The sequence below is a fragment of the Cetorhinus maximus genome, chromosome 21 (genome assembly GCF_964194155.1).
Source record: "Cetorhinus maximus chromosome 21, sCetMax3.hap1.1, whole genome shotgun sequence".
Lineage (NCBI taxonomy): Eukaryota > Metazoa > Chordata > Chondrichthyes > Lamniformes > Cetorhinidae > Cetorhinus > Cetorhinus maximus.
The window spans coordinates 85,231,896-85,256,679 of NC_135899.1; the positions used below are offsets into that span (position 1 = coordinate 85,231,896).

At 43.3% G+C, this 24,784-nt stretch overlaps 1 protein-coding gene across 4 annotated transcripts in view; it reads right to left on the reverse strand.

The window, feature by feature from the left end:
* The window catches only part of ptprub (protein tyrosine phosphatase receptor type Ub), a 769,916-nt gene that overhangs the window by 115,834 nt on the left and 629,298 nt on the right, over positions 1 to 24,784 (reverse strand). For 2 of the 4 annotated variants that reach the window (XM_078567333.1, XM_078567334.1), the window contains exons 11-14: positions 17,407 to 17,509; positions 15,436 to 15,709; positions 7,956 to 7,992; positions 4,703 to 4,844 (exon numbers count right to left, since the gene is read on the reverse strand). In XM_078567333.1, the coding sequence (XP_078423459.1) occupies positions 4,703 to 4,844; positions 7,956 to 7,992; positions 15,436 to 15,709; positions 17,407 to 17,509 (556 nt within the window). The remainder of the gene's footprint in view (positions 1 to 4,702; positions 4,845 to 7,955; positions 7,993 to 15,435; positions 15,710 to 17,406; positions 17,510 to 24,784) is intronic. The other 2 variants (XM_078567337.1, XM_078567336.1) reach the window with 1 other exon arrangement.

A 24,784-nucleotide genomic window follows, 5' to 3' on the forward strand; every position in this document is an offset into this window, starting at 1 on the left:
TGCTGTTCAAGGGGGAGGCTCACCACCTCATTCTCAGGGGCAATTAGGGATGGGCAGCAAATGCTTGCCTTGCCAGCAATGACCACATTCCATCACAAAATAAAAAAAAACTGCAATTTTATTCTTATTGCTTCAACAATCTTGTAGCTAAATCTTGTTATAAGTTCACCATTTGACTTAAGAATGTCAGAACATGTTGGAGGTTGGACCTGGCCCTTGAACATTTCACATCAGTTTTACAAAATGGGCAGTAATTACACTTGGACACTGAAATGTAAAGTTCGGGTCACATGACAAGGACTGTCACATTTTCTAATAATCCTAATGAATTGATCTCTAGTTTTGAATTTATCCTTATTCAGATGGATGGTAGGAATAAAATTATGTCCATAACTGACAGAATGCATAAAGAGTAGATTTTACAAATTCACACTCCCACTGTGCAGCTTCATAGTATTTGGGAAGTCTGATGAATTAGTAAAATTTGACCTAAAGTCGATCTAAGCAATACCTCGTTTGTTGGATTGGAAAGATCTTTGTGTCTTGCTCATAAAATTAACTAGCTAACCAATTCCATTCCATGACTGCTCTGCCCGAAGGCAGGTCCTTGACTGATTGTCTGCTGATGCTTCATCCTGAACCATTTCCTTGACAGTTTGGCCTTTGCCTTCCACTCTCAGGGGCAGAGCAAGGAGACAGGTCCCAAATCTACCTGAACTAGAATGGGTATTGAACCCACGTGGACATTATTCTGAACAGCACGCTAGCCATCTATCCACTTGAGCTAACTGGCCTCCTAGCTAATCAACAGAAGTCTTAAATGTTGTTTATCTGCTTCATCATGCCACAAGGAAGTTGCTTTGACAGCTGAGCATCTACCGTGACATTACAATGAACTTGCGTCCATGCCTTAGCCAGATGTGTGTCATGGTGAATTTTGAATAGAGATTACCCCGCCATGCCAGGAAAAGGGTAAAGGACTGTAGATGAGACAGTTACATAGCATTGCACAGAAAGTACAGCACAGAAACAGGCCATTTTTGCTCCAACTGTTCCATTCTAATGTTTAAGCTTCAGATAATGCTCCTCCCACTCTCCCTCATCTAACCGTTTCCAGATATTTCTTGTTCCCTCATATGCTTATCTAGCTTCCCTTAAAACAAATCTATGCTGTTCACCTAGACTACTGCTTGTGGTGGCGAGTTCCACATTCTAACTACATTCTGGGTAAAGAAGCTTCTCCTGAATTCCCAATTGGATTTATTAATGACAATCTTATGTTTATTATTTATGATGAGACAATTCAGGAATAGTGACTGGGTGCCAACAGGCTTTGGTTTTAAGACCCTATAGATTGCAGGAGAAAGGGCAGACTGTAGACTAATGGGTTAATAGTTATGGTAATGAGATAGTGATGTGTACTGTTATGACCACAGCTGATGCTAATTACTACGCAAGCCAAATCTGAGGGAAACTTAGCTTACGGGCCATACCCTTTCTTTTGCATTTTGAAAACAAGAGGGGACATACTGATCTCAGCGGTAAGAAGTCCAGTAACACTTTGAGGATTAATCCCCAAAGTTTTATTAACAAGAATAAGAGAAAACTTAAGCACAAAAGATTACAGATACACAGTTAAACTTAGTCTTACAAAACATTCCCCCAAAAAGACTCTCTACTTGGTCAGACCCACAAGTAAATGCCTTCCACGCAATATTCCCTTATAGATGTTTAACTATAAAAAATCCAGTAATATTACCCAAGGCAAACTGCTGTAGCTTCAATAAAGGCATACCACATGACCTATAACTTTCTTCCATTCTGCTGTGAAATCTAAACTTCAGGATAAAATTGCTTTTTGCAGCCCAAGACTTTTCTTGCTTGACTGGATGGTTGATTCAAACTGCATCATCTCTCAGCCACAGTTCTAGCCATAGCTCCAGCTGCTACATCTCACCAACTTCGGTCCCAGTTCAATAGCTCAAACAGCTACGTCTCACAGCTCTAACTCAACAGCTTAGCTCTAGCTACAGCTGTCCACAGTAACTCTAAAATACCTTTTTTCCCTTTCATCTCAGATTCCATTGCTTTCACACCTCTTTGAAACTCAAATCCTTCCAAATATAAGATCTTTCATGTTTCCATCTTGTTATTTCTTTCAGGTTAATAAAATATAATAAACCCCCTTTCTATTTACCTATGGAACTCCTGCAAGATGCAAACATGTTTCTTTATACCTCTGACTCCCTTTTGATATTCAAACAAACTCCCCACTTATCTAAAAATGCAAATGCTAGATCTAACCTATCCACTTGTACCTCAAACATAACATTTCTACCCTTCTCATGTTTTAAGCTCCCTTGACAACCTGTCTCCTATTAATCTCTGCCTAGCTTCATTAAATCATACACATAGGTCTGAATTTTTCAGGTGGTGGGTGGGCTCGGCGGGAGTTGGGGGGGGGGGGGGGGGGGGCGGTCGCGGAGCTGATCGCCACCCCAGATCGTCTTTGTGCCGCCATCTTATGCGGGTGGGCCAATTAAGGCCCGCCCAGCGTAATACGCGAGCAGTAGCACTACCTGTGCAGGCGGAGGGAGGGAGAGTCGGGGCCAGCATTCTTTTGCACATGCATGTGAAAGAACACTTCAATCTCCCCGAGGTACGGAGCTGCCTCAGGGAGATTGAATCGATATCAAAATAATTAAATAAACAGTTCAAGAATTTATTTAAACATGTTCCCTCATGTCACATGAGATGGAACATGTTTTATATTTAGGAAATTTTAAAAATTTATTTAATAAAAGCTTTAGGAAACCTCATCCCGCTCGTGGATGAGGTTTCCTAAAAAACACGAAGGCCGCTTGGCCTTTTTGCCTGCATGCCAACCTTAAGCATTAACAAGTACTTCAATTACTTTCTCAATGGTCTTAATAGGCTGTTTACATATTGGTGGGCGTGCAGCCGACTCCGGCGTGCACCCGCCAAATGGAATATTGCGGGTCTGCACGATGACGTCAGGACGCACGCCCGACGTCATCGCGCGTCAGTGTGTCGGGCCCGCCCCCACATGCCGACTGAAAAATTCTGCCCAGACACAAACACAGCCTTTTCACAGAATAACAAAATATTCCTCAAAATATAAAAAAAATCCATTTCTCTCAGTACCATGATGTAATAGTGACATCAACAATCATGTGCAAGAGGCAGAGAAGAGAAGGCAGAATAATCTGTACAAGAGAGAGATGTACTTACCTAGAAGTTTAGAATGTACTGTAGTGTAAATAAAGGAGTTTTTGAAGAAACATACCGGAGTTAGACCTAAGTCACTCATAAGTAACGGGAAAACTTTCTAATCCAGAACAGGCCACAAGTTACCCGAAGAGAGATCCTAATAGTATTCAAAGTGGAAACCAAACCACAAACCAGTGACTGAGCAAATGAATGAGTTCCACTGTTTCCAGATCTCAAGAAATATTGAAGAGTAGAAGCTGATGCCATGAGTCCTGATTCTGACACAGTGTGCAGCCAGGAAAAGAGCATTAATTGAGAATGTTAATAATTATTAGAGCCTTAAGAAATCAATTCAAGTGTTCAAATAATTCAATTCTCATAATGGGACATGCGGACGTAAGTATAATTGTTAACCTCCTGCAGTCAAAAGATGTTAAAACAATATTTATATATGTATATTGTATAATATGTATTTACACCATTCTTGATATTTAATTTCTTATCGCATGGTCATCTCTATAAATTTTATAAAGGGATAAAATCGTCCATCCATCCTCTCCTATCTACAATCTTGGTAACCATTTTTGAAGGGTTTTTCTTGATAAATCAGTCTAAGTTGATGCCATTTCATCCATCATCTGCAAAAGATGGCTCATCTGGCATGGCCACGTCCCCAGCTTCCATCATCGTGGCCTGCCCATCAGGCCATGGAGTGGGCTCCTACTGGACATAGAAGAAGGAGGCGACTCAATTGGCGCCAGACTAATATCCAGCTGGTCAACAGACACTGGAATGACACAAAAACACTGGCTGTGGACAGGAGAGAATGGAGTGCTTTGTCTGCCTGAAGTGTTGCTAGAAGCAGGAGCTACTAAGTCTAAGTTACAGGAGACCAATCAGCAGCTGCTAACATGGATCACTGACAGGCGATTTTTCAGTCATGTTGTTCTCACGGACCAATCAAAATACTCTAGGAAGCCATTGTTCTAAAGCAGAACTCATAGATTGGTCATGTATTTTTACATTAAATCAGTGACTACACTTCAAAATTACTTAATTGACTGTAAAGCACTTTAACACATCCTAGGATTGTGAAAGGCACTATATAAATGCAAGCTTTTCTTTTCATGATTGCTGCTGACCAATAGGGTTCATTGTTGAAAGAACCATGTAATTCTATTAACTATTTATTAGTACTATATACAATTTACCAATGAGATGTTGGAAAATATCAGTCACGTTAGTAATGTTATGTTACTATTACCCAATAAAATTGCTCAAATTTGACACTCCATAAATTCAATGGGTATATCTACAATAAACACTGGGATACCAAAATATTACATCATGAGAATACATCAATTTGTGGTATGAGCTAGATGAAGTACATACACAATGGTCAATCTGGGCATAAGAAAAGTGAAGTACTAACATTTTCTGCAGCAATTTACTTTGATGGCTCATCTCTTACCCTTTCTTGACTAACAAAAAGGTGGTACCAAGAATCAGGATAAACGCTGCCAGGCTTCCAGCACAGATACCAAGGGTCAAACCCATTTCATCAGAATGTTGTGTAGTCTCTTGGCTTCCCTTACTTTCCTTGCAAGCAGCTGCTGACACAATAGGAAAAGGGCAAAAAATGGACAACAATGTAGAATTATTTTTATTGAAGATCATACCAAACGTCCTTGGACTGAGTTTTATTCAGGTGTTTATATAGTACAGTCTGTAGCAGAGTCAATTCTGGATCAGGGAACAGGCTGAAATACAAGTTGGTACTGAAAAGATTTCGTTTGTTCAAAGTCCCCTATGCCAGCATTGAACCTGCTAGAGAGTGCACTATACGAGATTAGTATTCATTGGTTAGACAATCATAGCTATTGTAAAATGTAATATCAATGTATTAATGGCCAATTAAGCAGGTAAAAAACAGGTATCTTTCAAACTCTTACCTTTTTCTGACCTATTACTTGAAGTCATCATTTGAGAGCAATTCAATACAGCAAACTTTAATTGTATTTGATAAATAAGCCTGGCAATTCTACTCAGACTGTTGCACTGTCTGCCTTGATGCTGATTTTGACCCAAATCCTGTGGGCAAGATCGCTGGCATAGCAGGTGGGAAGTGGGTGTACCATTTTATGGGCATCTGAAGTAAATATTTTCTATGTCCTGCAACATGATTTTCCTACACAAGGTATGGGCAACAGTTCCTCCTTCCCATTTTAACACATGTAATTACAGCCATATGCTGGTTTCAGGTTCAGTAGTAGAGAGGCTGAACAACGGACTAAAGCAGAGCCAGAAAGGTTTGTACGAAACATTAGTAAGAACATAAAATTTAGAAGTAGCAACAGACCATATACCCTTTCAATCTTGCGCTGCCATTCAATAAGATTGTGGGTGGTCTTCTAAATCCACTCAAAATTCCCCCACTATTGCCATTACTGTTTTGTTGATGCTTTATAAATTATAAGTGAAAAGCCATTTCCTTCCCTTCGAATATTTCCAATGCAATGAAGACAAAGGTAATACATGAACACAATTACTCTTCCACACATATAGAAAGTACCTCTGTCTTATCCCTCCTCCATCCCACCAATTTTTCCATCAAGGTCCCCACTCTGTCGCCAGTCTTTCCTCTCCATCTGGGGGAATGCTCTACTCCAAGGCACAGATCTTCTCCATATCAGTCTACTCTGCCACTACATGGTGGGAGGAGTGCCTTTTGGCACAATCTTTCACTCATCAATTTTAACTTGAAGACGACAAAGGCTAAAAAAACCCAAAAAAAGTCACACCCCTAAACCCATGCCAAACAAGTGTAAAATGTATTATAGGCACCTACAGCAAAGAGGCTTTCTAAAATAAGCAGGCAGATTGAGGAGTACACAAAATATTTTAATAATCCAGAAATGGAGCGGAATAATTAAATTTCACCTTTCTAGCTTGCCCATTTTTAAAAATAGTCACGTCTCATTAAAATTTCATTAAGAACCAGATCTCAGGTGGAATCATCCTAGATTTGCACTAAGTGGTAGCGGGTGGGGAAAAAAGGACGTTTTACCCGCCGGCTGCAATGGTGGCTTTTCACGCCGTATCATCCAATCCCGCCTCATTAATCATGTATTCCCAGGAAACATGCTGTTTCAATGGCGGGCAGGCTCCGATTCGCCCACCACACTGTCACCAGGTCGCTTCATGATGCCGGGCGCCACATTTAAAGTGCAGCTGTGTGCACATCTCTCAGTGCTTCCAGCCCAGGGCTGCTAAAAGAAGACATGGCCCCGAAAGTCAAGACAACTGCAGCCTCCCCTAGTTTAGTGACGCATCCCTCAAGCACCTTTTGGATGCCATTGAGGCCCGCCGTGATATCCTCTACCCACGCTCTGGCCACAGGAGGGGCAGCAACATTATCACTCCTGCTTGGTAGGCGATGGCAATGGTGATCAGTGCCAATGCTGCACAGAAGAGGTTGGCCATCCAATGCAGATAGAAGATGAATGATCTCATCCGTGCTGCCAGGGTAAGGCAACTATCTCATCACTCTAAACTCACACACTCAAGCCCATCACACATTCATTGGCATCTCACTCACTGCCAGCTCAAGGGACATCACCGCTCACTCTCTCATACACACACACCCTCACACCTCCATCTAGCCTTATCTCCTCTGAAGACTACCTCCTCAGCCCTCACCATCTTGAGGCCACGTGCACAGATCAACATGCCCACACACATCCTGGGATACCCCCTTCCCAGTACAGCCTCTTCCCTTCCCTGAGGCCACGTCTCCCCCTTCCCCAAGCAAGCCCTCGCCCTGCAGCCGTTGAGAACCCACCCTGCCTTATGGCTGGCCTGGTAGGTAGAGACTGGCCTCAGAGCCCCCCCTTAAAAGTGATGTGGTGCTGTCTGCGAAACCTGGCGCTGATGACTGTGAGTGCTGGCTGAAGCAAGGTAGGTATACAAAGGCCCCAGCGAAGTGCAGACCTCCAAGTGCACATTGCTCATGTACAGTTGTGAAACATGTCGGCGTGCAATCACGTGGACATGCTCGGATGACCCGGAGCGGGGGGGATGATTCCAGCGAGCTGGGCCTATAACGATATTCAGAGCTATTACAATGAGGTTCCTGGCGTCCGACGGTGGGAAATGTGGCTCGCCATTGACAGGTAGAGCGGATGATTGCAAACTGGTTTCATGATGTCGTGAAACCGATTTTTGGCCTTCTCGCCATATTGTCTGCTCATGCTACCAAATACGCCTGACGCCAGTGGGCACAGAAAATTCCGCCCCTCGTGTGAAAACTCATTAAAAAGAGAAAGCTTCAGCAAATAAAGCAGTGAAAATGTCAAGCTTTCAATTTTTTAACAAAATTACATGGATTTATTCCACAAGATCTCAGAGCCACTAATTGAGTTAACATGTTACTGTTTATTACATGGTGGGGTGGGGGGGTGGTGATGAGAAGGTGGAGAGGGGGGAAAAATACAGCAGGAAGCTTAAATGCTCCAGATTGAATTACCATGTATTATGGCTTGTTATTTAATCAACCTGTTTGTACATCAGTGTTTATTACCCAAAAGGAAAGCCGAAATACTCAGTTTCTGCATGAAGATAATTTTACTTTAATACAATAAAATAAATTAAATGCTAAAGCAACATTCAGCAACACCACACAGACACATGAATAGCACGAGAAAGCAATGACCAAATAACCTTACCTTTTTTGGCAATTAGTATGCAGTTTGTCTTTGTTTCCTGCATGTAAATGTTAAAAACAAAGTTCTCAGTAACAAACTTCAGTTTAGATTTAGATTGTTATTACAACTATGAATGTAAAATATGCTAAGTGACAGTCTAATAATTCTGCACAGGTTGCACTGAAACACAGCCAAACATTTATAGCTAAAGGGTCTAGCAAACTATTATATTTCGGTGAGTAGAATAAAAAATAAATCTTTTTCCCCCTACATAATGACCTTACTATTCAAATACAACTAAACAAATGAGGTAAACATATTTCAAAACATTAATCTCTTCAATTTTACCTGTGGCCACACACCAATATCAAACTCTGCTTTGAAGTCAACAAAGCATTGGATACATTTCCAAAAAAAAAATACACATCACAATTTCTTACTTCACCTCGACCACAGTTTAGTTACTGTTATTTCCATGGGGGTTCCACTCTTATGTTTCAGAGTTTTCTGGTCCTCTCCAATAGTTTTTGACTACCTTCCATTAACTTACAACAGTGAATACACTAAAAAATATTTCATTGACTGTAAAACACTTTGGGACATCCTGAGGTTATTAAAAACACTATATAAATGAAAGTTCATTCTTTCATTTCCTGACATTACGGTCCATGGAAATCAGTCTTACTCTGGTACAATAATAAAGTGCTGGAAATACTCATCAGTTAGGGCATCCTCTTGTGGCGAGAGAAACAGAGTTAACATTTCGAGTCAAATGTGGCTCTTCTTCGTAATTGTAGAACAAAGAACCCAGTTCTGAAGAAGAGATATATATATGACTTGAAATGTTAACTCTGTTTCTCTCTCCACAGATACTGCTAGATCTATTGAGTATTTTTATTTATTCATTCAGGGGATGTGGGCTTTGCTGGCTGGGCCAGCATTTATTGCCCATCCCTAGTTGCCCTTGAGAAGGTGGTGGTGAGCTGCCTTCTTGAACCACTGCAGTCCATGTGGTGTAGGTACACCCACAGGGCTGTTAGGAAGGGAGTTCCAGGATTTTGATCCAGCTACAGTGAAGGTACGGCGATATATTTCCAAGTCAAGATTGTGAGTGACTTGGAGAGGAACTTCCAGGTGGTGGTGTTCCCATCTATCTGCTGCCCTTGTCCTTCTAGATGATAGTGGCCATGGGTTTGGAAAGTGCTGTCTAAGGAGCCTTGTGAATTCCTGCAGCGCATCTTGTAGATGGTACACACTGCTGCTACTGTGCGTTGGTGGTGGAGAGAGTGAATGTTTGTGGATGTGATGCCAATCAAGCAGGCTGCTTTGTCCTGAATGGTGTCAAGCTTCTTGAGTGTTATGGGAGTTGCACTCCTCCAGGCAAGTGGGGAGTGTTCCATCACACTCCTGACTAGTGCTTTGTAGATGGTGAACAGGCTTTGAGGAGTCAGGAGGTGAGTTAATCAGCGCACGATTCCTAGCCTCTGACCTGCTCTTATAGCCCCACTATTTATATGGCTAGTCCAGTTCGGTTTCTGATCAATGGTAACCCCCAGGATGTTGATAGTGGGGGATAGTAATGCCATTGGATGTCAAGGGGCGATAGTTAGATTCTCTCTTTTTGGAAATGGTCATTGCAAGGCACTTGTATGGCACGAATATTATTTGCCACTTGTCAGCCCAAGCCTAGATATTGTCCATTTGGACATAGACTGCTTTAGTGTCCGAGGAGTCGGGAATGGTGCTGAACATTGTGCAATCATCAGAGAATATCCCCACTTCTGACCTTATGATGGAAGGAAGGTGATTGATAAAGCAGCTGAAGAGGTTGGGCCGAGGACACTACCCTGAGGAATTCCTGCAGTGATGTCCTGGAGCTGAGATGACTGACCTCCAACAACCACAGCTATTTTCCTTTGTGCTAGGTGTGACTCCAACCAGTGGAGAGTTTTCCCATTGACGCCAGTATTTCCAGCTTTTTGTCTTTATTTCATATTTCCAGCATCCGCTGTATTTTACTTTTGCTTTAGCCTTACTCTGGTACTTCACGTGTAGTTGTTATGTGCATAGTCCTAGGCACCACACTATCAGCAGGCTAATTCCACCCAGTCAGATGCATCACTATCAAGTTTGATGAAGCCATGACCTGCTGTCTACAGACAGACAGAAATACATGCACCAAAAGTATTCAATGAACGGCATGACACTAAGAAGTTCTGAGGAACAAAGGGACCTTAGCGTGTATGTCCATAGATCTCTGAAGGCGGAGGGGCATGTTAATGAGGTGGTGAAAAAGGCATACAGGACACTTGCCTTTATCAATCAAGGCATAGATTACAAAAATAGGGAGGTCATGTTGGAGTTGTATAGAACCTTTGTGAGGCCACAGCTGGAGTACTGTGTGCAGTTCTGGTCGCCACATTATAGCAAGGATGTGATTGCACTGAAGGGGGTGCAGAGGAGATTCACCAGGATGTTGCCTGGGATGAAACATTTAAGCCATGAAGAGAGGTTGGATAGACTTGGGTTGTTTTCGTTGGAGCAGAGAAGACTGAGGGGTCACCTGATCGAGGTGTACAAGATTATGAGAGGCATGGACAGGGTGGAAAGGGAGCAGCTGTTCCCTTAGTTGAAGGGTCAGTCACAAGGGGACATAAGTTCAAGGTGAGGGGCAGGAGGTTTAGGGGGGATGTGAGGAAAAACATTTTTACCCAGAGGGTGGTGACAGCCTGGAATGCACTGCCTGGCAGGGTGGTGGAGGCAGGTTGCCTCACATCCTTTAAAAAGTACCTGGATGAGCACTTGGCACGTCATAACATTGAAGGCTATGGGTCAAGTGCTGGTAAATGGGGTTTGGTAGGTAGGTCAGGTGTTTCTCACGTGCCTGTGCAGGCTCGATGGGTCGAAGGGTCTCTTCTGCACTGTGATTCTGTGATTCTGAAAACATGTGCATTCCAGCAGGAATTTACTAGAGAACAGATCAGGAGTGGAAAACCTGACCCCAGATCCACAGTTTGCCATCAGATCAATGAAGCATTGGTGGCCGTTACACTGAAAAAAGCAGGCAAATCGACCGCTAGCAGTTGTGGGCCTCACCTGCCATCCAGGCTGCATGTAATTAGCCGTTCACTCTACCCCAAAATCTCGTAATAAGTTATTCACTTCCCCATCCCCATCAGCTTATAATTGATTGTCTACTATGCACAGGAACATAGGACTTAGAAACAGGAGTAGGCATGTAAGAGATATTAGCACTGCACCATTTGGGGCTGTGATTTGGAAAACTGACATTGTTTGAAGCAAGCTTCCTATTAATCTCATGCAGACATCAGAATCCAGTCCATGCATCAGGAAACAATTTAATACCTACAGCTCAAACATTGACTCATGGCATGCTCCAGGATAGACCCTTGGGAACTAGATTTGATTTTGTTCATCCTGATCCAAATAGACTGTGATCTCAAGGAATCTAAAATCATAAACAGGATTTAACAAGGGATGCTAGGTTGGTTGTTGCTATGATGGAGATTAATATTAATACAAAAATATTAGTAAGTCAGAACCAGTGAAGTGTGACAATGTCAACTGCTCCCAACATACTGAATCCTCACTGGACAATCAATACTGGACATTATACTCTTTCAGCGTTATACCTATACTTCCTCCTTTATTGGTTTTTACAAAAGTCCCCTGGTGAGAGACTGAAGACTGAAGTTCATCAGAAAAGAAAATGCTGGAAAGCATTAATACGTCAGCTAGCATCTGTGGAGAGGGGAGGAGAGTTAAGGGACTGAATTTTTGCCCCTGGGTTCCAATCCCACCGTTGGGACAAACTGTGGGTTGGAAACCCACAAATGCTGACAGCAGGATCCATGGGGAGATTTTGAAGGAGGCGGCTAATTTGGCTGCCCCTGGAAGCCCATCCAATTAGGAATGGCGGGCATGCTCCTGAGTCCGGAGGGTAAATAGAAGAGTGTCCAGAACTAATAGATTGGTAGCTCCACCATCAGAGGTGGAAGCTACTGGAATATGTAGGGAGGCACGAGGGCATCTCTATTCCTGATCACCGGCCAAAAATTAGGTAGGTAGGAGGGTAAGAATTTTCAGGCATCAGGGGGAAGTTCCCCCCCACAGAAACGAGCACTGCCACATTTGTGGCTGATTTTTGGAGTGATGTCTTTCAAATAGATTGGAGGCTACAGCTCCAATATCTACCCGCCCTTCCACTGGGGGGCTGCCACAGTTTCAAGGACAGCCTCCTCTTGCAGCGGGTACCCATTGCACCAGATTGAAAATTTGGTCCAGGTCGGGAGAGTAACCTTAATAAAGCCTTTAGAGGGTTTAACTGGTTACCTGCCACATTATATACAAGGATCCACTATCTCTTCCAAGCTGACTGGGAGGCGAGGCTGCATTGGAAAGCCGGCATGCTACTCAGGGAAGAAAAATTGCGCCTTTCTTGCCTCCGTGCTGCCTCCTCAGCCAAACAAAAATTCAGCCTAATGTACAGAAGTAGAAAAAGTTAAAGATGTATCAGTTTTTAAACTAGTGCAGAGGCAGGATGTGTGTGTGTGTTTTGGGATGAGAGGGTTGCGAAGATGGAGGAGAGGACAAATCCAAAGAAAAAGGTCTGTGATACGGTGGAAGGTAAGATGTGATTAAATGCCAATAAGAAAATCCTGTTTCTCCAGTTTTGAGAGGTCATTAACTGAAACATTAACTCTGTTTCTCTTTCCCCAGCCAGACCTGCTGGGTACTTCCAGCATTTTCTCCTTTCACTTCATATTTCCAGCATCCGTGATATTTTGCTTTCTCACTGAGGCTATTAAGTTTTACTGACATTCATATGGTTGTTATGACCTGTAATCTGCACACAGGGTGCAGCTGGCTGGGGGTTAATAGATTTCTATGTATATGATCAGCAGGGTGACACAAACCCATTAACTTCAGAAGTTACATGTTCATCTTGGTGGCAGTGGCAGTGGTATTTTTTAAAGGCAATTTTCTCTTTTCCCCTTCAGAAATATTATGGATTTGATGTTGGCTTGTATTTTGCACTTTGTTTTTCTTTGTGTGTGCAGTTAGAACCACAAACATAAAACAATGGGCACAGAGGAGGGAGTTGCCAGACAGCAACAACTCACATGCCAGCATAAACTGAAGAGCTTGAGATTAGTATCTGGTACTTAATGCTGTAGATATGCAGCATTTCAAGGGTCCAATAGAACTTAGAATTGGCAGACATGGAGGCAATTTTGGCTGGGTCATGCATCTTTAGCATGTCGAGACTAGTCCCTGGCAAGGTATAATATTGCTTCAGTCAGAGTCATGCGGTATACACATAAGCAAATCACAACACACAGAAATCTACTGTTCAATTTGGATATCTCCCAATCATTTGATGGAGTAATTTTACTATATTTATAGACATATAGACTGGATAGATTCAAGAATTCTGGGGTTGTTCTCCTTGGAGCAGTGAAGGTTGAGGGGAGGCTTAGGTGTTCAAAATCATGAAGGGTCTAGAAAGATTGGATAGAAAGAAACTGCTCCAATTGGTGGAAGGGTTGGGAATCAGAGTGCACTGATTTAAGGTGAATGGCAAAAGAACCAACAGCAACATGAGGAAAAATCTTTTTTAAGCAGTGAGTGGTTATGATCTGGAATGCACTGCCTGAGAGGGTGGTGGAAGCAGATTCAATCGAGGGTCTCAAAATGGATATGAATAAGCATGTGAAGAAAAAAAAAGTTGCATGGTTATGGGGAAAGGGCAGGGGAATGGGACTAACTAAATTGCTCTTGCACAGGCTTGATGGGTCGAATGGCCTTCTTCTATGCTGTAGCCACATTCTATGATTCTATGTGATAAGAAAAAAATCCAGACTGAGTTCTATTTTCTTTCAAAACAAAAACAGAAACAGAAATACCTGGAAAAACTCAGCAGGTCTGGCAGCATCGGCAGAGGAGAGCACAGTTGACGTTTCGAGTCCTCATGACCCTTCAGCAGAACTGTGCTCTCCTCTGCCGATGCTGCCAACTGTGCTCTCCTCCGCCGATGCTGCCAGACCTGCTGAGTTTTTCCAGGTATTTCTGTTTCTGTTTTTGTTTTGGATTTCCAGCATCCGCAGTTTTTTGTTTTTATCTATCTTCTTTCACTCAGGTGTGAAGGATCAACTGAATGAAGGAGAAAACTGGATGTGGAGAATTCTACAGTTATAATAGAATCAGATTTTCCACCCATCAATTTAAATGGAGAAGATTGTGCAGCTTTTTTACAAGGTTGTAATGCTCCAAGCTCTATTCTTCTCATAGCATAGGAATCCCCTACATACAAGTAAAAGCAGAGGAAACGTCACCCCTTCTTCCCCTAAAAATGCTCCTCCCCAGTCTTCTCTTCTGTTGTTGGCACACAGTGCCATGAGATGTCAGAAGCCCTGTGGCACTCTGGTTGACTGATTATTTTTCATGTGTAATAGATAGTGGCAGGAGTAGGTCATACAGCCTCTTAATCCTTCTCGACCATTCAATAAGGTCATGGCTGATCCTTGACTTCAACTCCACTTTTCCACAAGTTGATGGACCATTATATTATGGTGGGGTGGGGGTGAGGTGGTTAATCAGTACTGAACCTAACCCTGTCCTCAACCAACATCCACAAATGCTAATTTTTCGTGAGACATTGGGATGTGAGCAGGACCAGAGTGCTGGCTAATTTTTATGCATCCCCAAAAGCCGGCCACCATAGCATGGACACCAGTTGTGTCATCATTGCTGTTTTGGTTGTGGTCAGCTATCACAGCAGGGATTAGGGATTGAATTTGGTACCTTCTTAGCCTGTGCGTTTCAGTTCTAAACTGCACATGCATTTGACTGAGAGATCAAGTAACAGTGATAAAACAGCTATGGTGAATAGCACCTTTAAGAGGAAGTTAGATGGAGAGGAATAGAAGACTATGCTACTAGGGTTAGATGAAATAGGGTGGGAGGAACCCTTGCGGCGCATAAACATCAGTATAGACTAGTTGAGCTGAAGTCCATATTTGTGCTGTAAATTCTATGTAACGTATGTAAACACACCACCTTTGCTCTCATGGTTTATGGCATCACCTGAATCCCTGCTTGTATCGCTGTCATGTTTCCCACTCCTGCAGCTCTGAAATATCCTTTATTAACCACTGTATAATTATTAATAAGAATGTGGTTTCAACAAGAAACAATGCTTATACAGATGGTCCGAGAAAAATGATAACAATGGTTTGGGCATGTTTCAAGAATGGAAACAGCTGGAATAGCTTTCATGGCCCATCACACAGGTACATGGAGCGAGGAAGACCAAGAAAACACTGGAGAGACAATGTTTAGAGTGACCCATCACAGAAAGGGGTGCAGGTCCTGGCTAGTTCAGAACCGATAATAGTGGATTGAATTCATTCAGCTCCATCAGCGCTGCTGAGATGATGGATGGGATTTTAATAGTTAACTGCAATCACTGTATACTAACCCTTTTGAATTTGCTCATAGCTTGAAAGTAGATGTTGTAGCCCTTTTTGGGTTCCAGTGGTGCATTCCAGTAGCCATTGTAGGTGTTGTTATCTCCAACAGTGAAAGGCTTGGGTTCGCGGAGGCTGCTGGGTGGGAGCTCCGCACTGTAGTAGTGTGGTACACCTTCAATCGCAGCCTCCTCGTGTTTAATGGGGAAAGGAAAGCACTTGTGTGTTCTGGTTTCTCGCTTCACTTTACGTTTCTTGTCCTCTTCCACAACAACCTGGTAAACACTTTAAACATGAAAAACAACAATAGAAATTGATAATTAATAAAGTTGCATGCACAAGTTATATTGAAAACAATTAGGATTGACAATGCTAAACCCTCCTTTCCTAAGATGTTATATGGAGAGACTGGAGAAGCTGGTGTTGTTCTCCTTGGAGCAGAGGTTAAGGAGAGATTTGATAGAGGTCTTCAAAATCACGAAAGGTTTTGATAGAATAAATAAGGAGAAACTGTAACATTGCAGAAGGGTCAGTAAACCGAGGATACATATTTAAGGTTAATGGCAAAAGAACCAGAGGCATTGAGAGAAAACATTATTACGCAGTGAGTTATAATGATCTGGAATGCACTGCCTGAAAGGGCAGTGAAAGCACTTAAACATCTTACATCTCAAAACTATTAATGGCACTGTTCCTCTTTACTGAAGTAGGACATTGCAGGAGCCAGTGAGCAGAGACCGGGTGAACCTCAGAGAGAGGAAGATTCCAAAAGGGACCATTACCCATACCAAGTCTCATGTAAAATACATGGGAAATTTCATTAAAAGCAAATTATATCGTTTTTTGTACTCTTTAGCACTACCGGAAAATTGAACTCTGTTTATAAATCTTTGCTCCCAGTGTAGGCCAGCAAGTGGAAACTATCCCCAAAGAAAATGGCAGATCTTGGCATGATGACCAGCATTGCTGTCTTCAGGGGTGACAACAAAAACTGACCCTTCAGAGGGTCCTGGCACCTTGGTGTGCAATGCCAACCCTTTTACCTTAATGCGCCATGGCCAATATCAAACTTGGGATCATTGTGTTTAATTCAGCATAAGTCACACCCCTGAGCTGCTTTGTGCTATTTAGGTGAACAGACTGTGCTACTTAATCTGTTCCATCTCAAACTAATCCTCTTACCTTCACTGAAAATCACATTTGAGTGTAATGGATTCAGTTGTGCAACCTGATCATCTTTTGATGAACTAAACTGACAAATAAATATGCAATTCTCCTCTTTTATACCACAGCTGCCAAATGGACTCTTGGCACCTTTTGGAAGTGTTTTGAAGTAGGATTACAGAAATGCCTGGGGCAAAAGACTTCTTTTAATTCCCTGCACTCTTGGATAACAGATGTATTGCAATTCTGTTGATTTTTTAAAAATCCTGATGCAGAACTGTCATTACAGACTTTGAAGAGGTAATTGAATAGAAGGGACTGAAAATCATTGATCAACATGTAAAACAGTGTAAGCAAAAAGATAATTCTGAGAAAATAATTCACCATAGAGGGACAATGTGGAACTGGTTGCTATGTATAATCAAAATGTAATCATATGCTTTTTGAATGTGTTTACAGGGTTGCTACTGACAGTATCCAATGTAAATCTCCAACCCCACCCTCTCCACATGCTCCCCCACAATGTGTGCACGCATTTATCGTTGTTTTGCACAATAGGCCACTGTTGGTAGCACAGCCTTGCTCAGTGTGATATCGAATGCTGCATGATATCCTAATTCAAAATCATCTTTATATTTCCTCCCTTAGTGACTTTACTGAAGTCTCCCAGGTCAAAATCAAAGACTAAAGATATTCAGCTTTCCTAGGGTTCATAGATCTTCATGACAGTAATCTGCACGGAGTACACGGCTTGTTGTGGGGTGTAGAGTGGTTTCTTGGCTCTCCACAGTCACACTTCTGTTGTCAGGAGATCTCACCTGACTGGAGCACCTCGGCCTCGTGCCGGCTTCAGCTCCACAGTGATGGTGGTGTCCGTTTCACCCAACGGAGGAGGCATGCTGCTGTAATCGAAGGAGGGAGCTATGGGGGTAAGAAAGTTCAGAAATTCAATCAACTATTTTAAACTGGGACAGGGAACACCCAAAAACCAATCTAAAAAGGTGTCCAGAAACAATCCAGGTTCACACGTATTAACAAATTGCTGACCAATTTTATCACTATTTTACATATTTTGTCGAGATGATATAACAAGGGCGTGTGGGTAATTACTGGTCTTGGGTAAAAAGGTATGGCGGGGTAGTGTTCATGTTAGTGGACTCGTGATGCAGAGGCATGGGCTAATGATGCAGAAACAGGAGTTCAAATTCGACAAGACAGCTGGGGAATTTAAATCCATTTAATTAAATAAAATTGGAATAAAATGCTTGTATGGTGACCATGAAACTATTGCATTATTGTAAGAACCAATCTGACTCACTTATATCCTTTTGGGAAAGAAATCTGCTGTCCTTACTGGGTCTACATATGACTCCAGATCCAAAACAATGTGGTTGACTCTTAACTATTCTCTGAAATGTTCTAGCAAATCACTCTGTTGTATTCAATGTGGCGACTCACCACCATCTTCTCAAGGGCAATTAGAGATGGGCAGTAAATGCTGGCCTTGCCAGTGATGCCCTCGTCCATTGAATGAATACAAAAAGATTGCAATGATTTTTATCCCCCTGAAAATTAGTTTGAAAAGAATGTTCAAAAAACTTCTAAACTAAAAACACAAACAATTGACGAGGAAGGGCAGCTATCATCTGCCTGTTTGCAGGCCATATAGTGCAATTTCTGAGTCGTCTGTGGAAACCTATGTCCTGTGAATAAATCATCAAATGTCTATTTTTTTGAGGTAATCACTATAGTGCACCATTGCACAATTATGTGACAATCCAGCATCCTGGACTAATAATTCAGAGGGTGTGCGTTCAAACCCCACCTTGGCAACTTGAGAATTTTAATTCAGTTTCACAAAAATCTGGAATTAAAGAAGCTGGCCTCAGTAAAAGTGACCATGCAGTTGTCTAATTGGCATAAAAACCCAAAGGGTTGCTGTCCTTACCCAGTCTGATGTATATCTTACTCCAGTCCCACACCTCTCAACTTCCTTGTATTCCTGCACACAGAACACTGCCACATTATACTCCATTTGCCTGATCTTTGCCCATTCTTTTAACCCATAGATATCCCTTTGTAGCCTCCTTATGTCTTCTTCACAACTTATTTTCCTACCTATCTTTCTGTCATTAGCAAATTTAGTAACTATACCTTCGGTCCCTTCATCCAAGTCATTTATATAACTTGTAAAAAGTTGAGGCCCCAGTACTGATTCCTGTGGCACACCATTCATTACATCTTGCCATCCAGAAAATGATCCATTTATGCCTGCCCTCTGTTTCCTGTTAGCTAGACAATCTTCTATCTATGCCAATATGTTACCCCTTACACCATGAGCTTTTATTTTCCACAACAACCTTTGATATGGCACCTTATTAAATGCCTTCTGGAAATCCGTTAAAGGTGTCCTTTTTCTTAGTTTTTCTGCATTCTTGTGAGGATCAGGGTTTTTGATCCAGATGCTACCACCATGAAGAATCTTGCTTCAGACATCATCAAGTCGGCTTCGTAGTCTTGAGTATATTAACATCAAGTCTTTATTAACAACTCATAACGATATACATATACACAGTAGAGGGTACAGGTATGAAGCTGACTCCATCCTAGGGGCCCGCTCGCCGACGCACAAAATGACGTGGGCTGACGTCAGGGGCAACCCCCCGGAGTCATCCCGCCCCATTTAAATTTTCAGGAAGGTGGGGGCACAGCAAAATCAATTGGCCATTGACAGGATAATTAAAACAATTAAAGGACCAGCCCGTCTAACCTTAAGGTTGGCAGGCAGGTCAGGAGCCCCGGCGGCAAATAGATAAAACATGAAACTTCATCCACTGGCGGGATGAGGTTTCATGTAGGGTTTAAAAAACTTTAATAAAGTTTTAGTGAAGTTTATTAACATGTCCCATCTCGTGTGACATTGCCACATGAGGGGGACATGTTAAGGATTTTTAAATTTTTCTATTTTTAATGTTTGAACAAGTGTAAGCGATCTCCCTGAGGCAGCACTTAGCTTCGGGAGATGTGCGCTCTTTCGTGCGCATGTGCGAAAGAGCGCACTCTCGCATTTGGGGAATACCCCCCTGCCCGCACAGGAAGCACATAGTGCTTCCTGCCGGGCATCATGCTGGGGGGGCCTTAGTTGGCCCGCCCACTTAAAATGGCAGCGGGGCCCGCTTCTCAGGTGGGGATCGGTTCCCCACCCGCTGGAGATTGGGTCGGGCCCACTCACCCGGTAGGCAGAAAATTCTATCCATAGTTATACTTAGGGATACAGGGGCTACCCAAACTATTGCTGGGGAAAGGCCTGACTTTTCCACCAGAGAGTTCACTAAATGCCAAGGTTTTGGTGAATGATATTGGCGGGGAGTACATACCCGTACCTTTGCAATGGATGCACTTGAAGTGTGACCTAATGTTTGGAATGGTAACAGTAGGAGCTGTTCATAGTTTGCCTGTAGACGGAGTTGATTTACTCCTCAGAAACGATTTGGTTGGACTAAAAGTAAAAGCTTCTCCAGTAGTCATGAAAAGACCAAGTCAAGTCAAAGAGACAGAGCAGTTGCAGGAAAAGGTTCCAAGAATTTTTCCTTGTTCTGTAGTGACCCGAGTAATGGCTAAACAAATTCCATCATCATAGGGAAAATTGGCACCACAAACAGGAATTTGGCTGTCTGAACCTTTCTTTGCGGATTTGGACAATCTGAGGGATTGGGGGGAGGTGACAGCGTAGTGTGATTATTGCTGAACTAGTAATCCAGGGTAATGCTCTGGGGGCCTAAGTTCAAATCCCACCACAACAGATGGTGGAATTTGAATTCAGTTAAGAACCTGGAATTAAAAATTTAATGATGGAACCATTGTTGAATGTTGTAAACACCCTTCTGGTTTACAAAGATCCCTTTAGGGAAGGAAGTTTGTCATCTTTACCTGGTCTGGCCTACATGTAACTCCAGACCCAGGGCAATGCAGTTGACTCTTGAGTGGCCTAGCAAGCCGCTCAGTTGTAACAAATTTCTACAAAGTCACAAAAGAGGAATGAAACCGGACGGAACACCCAGCATTGACCTAGGCACCGGAAACGACAACAGCAATTTCAGCCCTGTCGACCCTGCAAAGACCTCCCTACTAACATCTGGGGCTAGTACCAAAATTGGGAGAGCTGTCTCACAGACTAGTCAAGCAACAGCCTGACATAGTCATCCTCACAACAATCATATCTTACAGATATCTTACAGACACCCCCATCACCATCCCTGGGTATGTCCTGTCCCACCATCACCATCCCTGGGTATGTCCTGTCCCACCAGCAGGACAGGCCCAGCAGAGGTGGCAGCACAGTGGTATACAGTTGGGAGGGAGTTGCCCTGGAAGTCCTCAACATTGACTCCAGGCTCCATGAAGTCTCATGGCATCAGGTCAAACATGGGCAAGGAAATCAGTGCTCCTCCATGTTGAGCACCACTTGGAGGAAGCATTGAGGGTGGCAAGCGCACAGAATGTAACCTGGGTGAGGGACTTCAATGTCCATTGCCAAGAGTGGCTCGGTAGCACCACTACCGACCGAGCTGGCCAAGCCCTAAATGACATAGCTGCTATTCTGGGTCTGCGGCAGATGTGAGGGAAAAACATACTTTACCTCATCCTCACTCTGCCTGCCGCAGTTGCATCTGTCCATGACAGTATCGGTAGGGGTGACCACCGCATGCACAGTCATTGTGGAAACGAAGTCCCACCTTCACATTGTGGATACCTTCCATCGTGTTGCATGGCACTACCACCGTGCTAAATGGGATAGATTTCAAACAGATCTAGCAACTCAAGATTGGGCATCCATGAGGCACTGTGGGCCATCAGCAGCAGGAGAATTGTGCTCGCAGACAATCTGTAACCTCATGGCCTGGCATATCCCCCACTCTATCATTGCCATCAAACCAGTGGATCAACCCTGGTTCAATGAAGAGTGCAGGAGGGCATGCCAGGAGCAGCACCAGGCGTACCTAAAGAAAATGAGGTGTCAACCTGGTAAAGCGATAACACAGGACTACCAGCGTGCCAAACCGCATAAGCAGCAACTGATAGAAAGGTCTAAGCGATTCCACAACCAACGGATCAGATCTAAGCTCTACAGTCCTGCCCATCCAGTCGTGAATGGCAGTGGACAATTAAACAACTCACTGGAGGAGAGGGCTCCACAAATATCCCCCATCCTGAATGATGGAGGAGCCCAGCGCATCAGTGCAAAAGGCAAGGCTGAAGCATTTGCAACAATCTTCAGCCAGAAGTGCCGAATAGATGATCCATCTCTGCCTCTTCCTGAGGTCCCCAGCATCACCGGTTCCAGTCTTCAGCCAATTCAATTCACTCCACGTGACATCAAGAAACGGCTGAAGGCACTGGATACTGCAAAGGCTATGGGGCCTGACAATATTCTGGCAATAGTACTGAAAACTTGTGCTTCAGAACTTGCCGCGCCCCTAGCCAAGCTGTTCCAGTACAGCTACAACACTGGCATCTACCCGGCTATGTAGAAAATTTCCCAGGTATGTCCTGTGCATAAAAAGCAAGACAAATCCAACCCGGCCAATTACTGCCCCATCAGTCTACTCTCCATCATCAGTAAAGAAATGGAAGAGGTCATCAACAATGCTGTGAAGTGGCACTTGCTGAGCAATAACCTGCTCTCTGACGCCCAGTTTGGGCTCCGCCAGGGCCTCTCAGCTCCTGATCTCATTACAACCTTAGTTCAAGTGTGGACAAAAGAGCTGAACTCCCGAGGTGAGGTGAGAGTGACTGCCCTTGATATCAAGGCAACATTTGACCGAGTGTGGCATCAAGGAACCCTAGCAAAACTGGAGTCATTGGGAATCAGGGGGAAAACTCTCCGCTGGTTGGAGTCACACCTAGCACAAAGGAAAATAGCTGTGGTTGTTGGAGATCAGTCATCTAAGCTCCAGGACATCACTGCAGGAGTTCCTCAGGGTGGTGTCCTCGGCCTAACCATCTTCAGCTGCTTCATCCAATGACCTTCCTTCCATCATAAGGTCAGAAGTGGGGATGTTCGCTGATGATTGCACAATGTTCAGCATCATTTGCGACTCCTCAGACACTGAAGTAGTCCATGTCCAAATGCAGCAAGACCTGGTTAATATCCAGGCTTGGGCTGACAAGCAGCAGGTAACATTCGCACCACACAAGTGCAAGGAAATGATCATCTCCAACAAGAGAGAATCCAACCATAGTCCCTTGATGTTCAATGGCATTACCATCACTGAATCCCCTACTATCAACATCCTGGGGGTTATCATTGACCAGAACCTGAACTGGACTAGCCATATAAACACTGTGCCTCAAGAGCAGGTCAGAGGCTAGGAATCATGCAACGAGTAACTCACTTCCTGACTCCCCAAAGCCTGTCCACCATCTACAAGGCACAAGTCAGGAGTATGATGAAATACTCCCCACTTGCCTGGAGGAGTGCTCCCAGAACACTCAAGAAGCTTGACACCATCCAGGGCAAAGTAGCCTGCTTGATTGGCCTCACATCCACAAACATTCACTCCCTTCACCACCGACACACAGTAGCAGCAGTGTGTCCCATCTACAAGATGCATTGCAGGAATTCACCATGGTTCCTTAGACAGCACCTTCCAAACCCACGACCACTACCATCTAGATGGACAAGAGCAGCAGAGAGATGGAACACCAGCACCTGGAAGTTGCCCTTGAAGGCACTCACCATCCTGACTTGGAAATATATCGCCGTTCCTTCACTGTCACTGGGTCAAAATCCTGGAACTCCCTTCTAACAGCACTGTGGATGTACCTACAGCTTATGGACTGTAGCGGTTCAAGATGGCAGCTCACCACCACCTTCTCAAGGGCAACTAGAGATGGGCAATAAATGCTGGCCCAGCCAGTGAAGCCCACATTCCGTGAATGAATAAAAAGAAGTTCAGCAAGTTGTCTCTGATTAAGACTCAGCAAGCCGATCCAGAGTTAAGCAGACTGGCACATTCAGCTCAAAATGAAGCTGAAGCAAAAGGGGTTACGGAATGCTACTATATTAAAAGTGTGATTCTGATGAAGAAGTGGAGACCTCCTCACAGACCTGTGGATGAAGAGTGGACAGTGGTTCATCAGGTAGTGGTATCACCCAAATATTGTCAGGAAATATAAAGGGTAGCTCATGAGATTCCTATCACAGGACATGTAGGGATCCGAAAGACCCAAGCATGTATAAGTCAACATTTTTACTGGGCAGGTCTTCACAAGGATGTGGTGCAGTTTTGTAAAACGTGCTACACATGCCAGATGGTGGGAAAACCACAACATGCAATCAAACCAGCACCCTTAATTCCCACAGCAGTTTTAGGTGAGCCATTTAGTCAGGCATTAGTAGCCTGTGTGGGACCATTAACGAAAATGAAAGCGGGAAACCAGTATATTACTATTATGGATATGACAACTTGATTTCCAGAGGCCATCCTTTGAGAACTGTTACAACTAAGGTCATGGTAGAGAAGCTTACCCAATTTTTTTTTTTACCAGATATGGAGTACTGATAGAGATCCATTCAGATCAAGGTTCCAATTTTATGTCCAAAATTTTTCAAAACATATTGAGTAGTTTGAGTATAAAACAGTTAAAGTCCACAGCATACCATCCACAGACACAGGGAGCTTTAGAGAGGTACCACCAAACTCTCAAAACAATGATTAAAGCATGTTGTCATGAATATCCCCATGATTGGGATAAAGGACTGCACTTCCTTTTATTTGCCACCTGAAATTCACCGGACGAATCTATAGGTTTTAGTCCTTTTGAATTAATCTATGGGCATGAGATAAAAGATCCTCTGAAATTAATCAAAGAAAAGTTTTTAGGACAGAGGGACGAATCCTGTGTATTAGCTTATGTGTCCATGTTACAGGACTGGCTTACTTGAGCCTGCAAAGTGGCCCAAGAACATCTTAGAGTTTCTCAAGCAAAGATGAAGGAATGGGCAGATAAAAAAACTGAGACCTGAACATTTCAACCAGGGGATGAAGTGTAGTGTTACCGCCTTTACAGGAGGATCCTCTGAAAGCACTGTTCAATGGTCCATATAAAGTAGTTAAGGGTTGGTAAAGTAGCTTATTTGATAGACACCCCAGATTGTAGGAAAAAGAATTGGCTATGTCACATCAACATGTT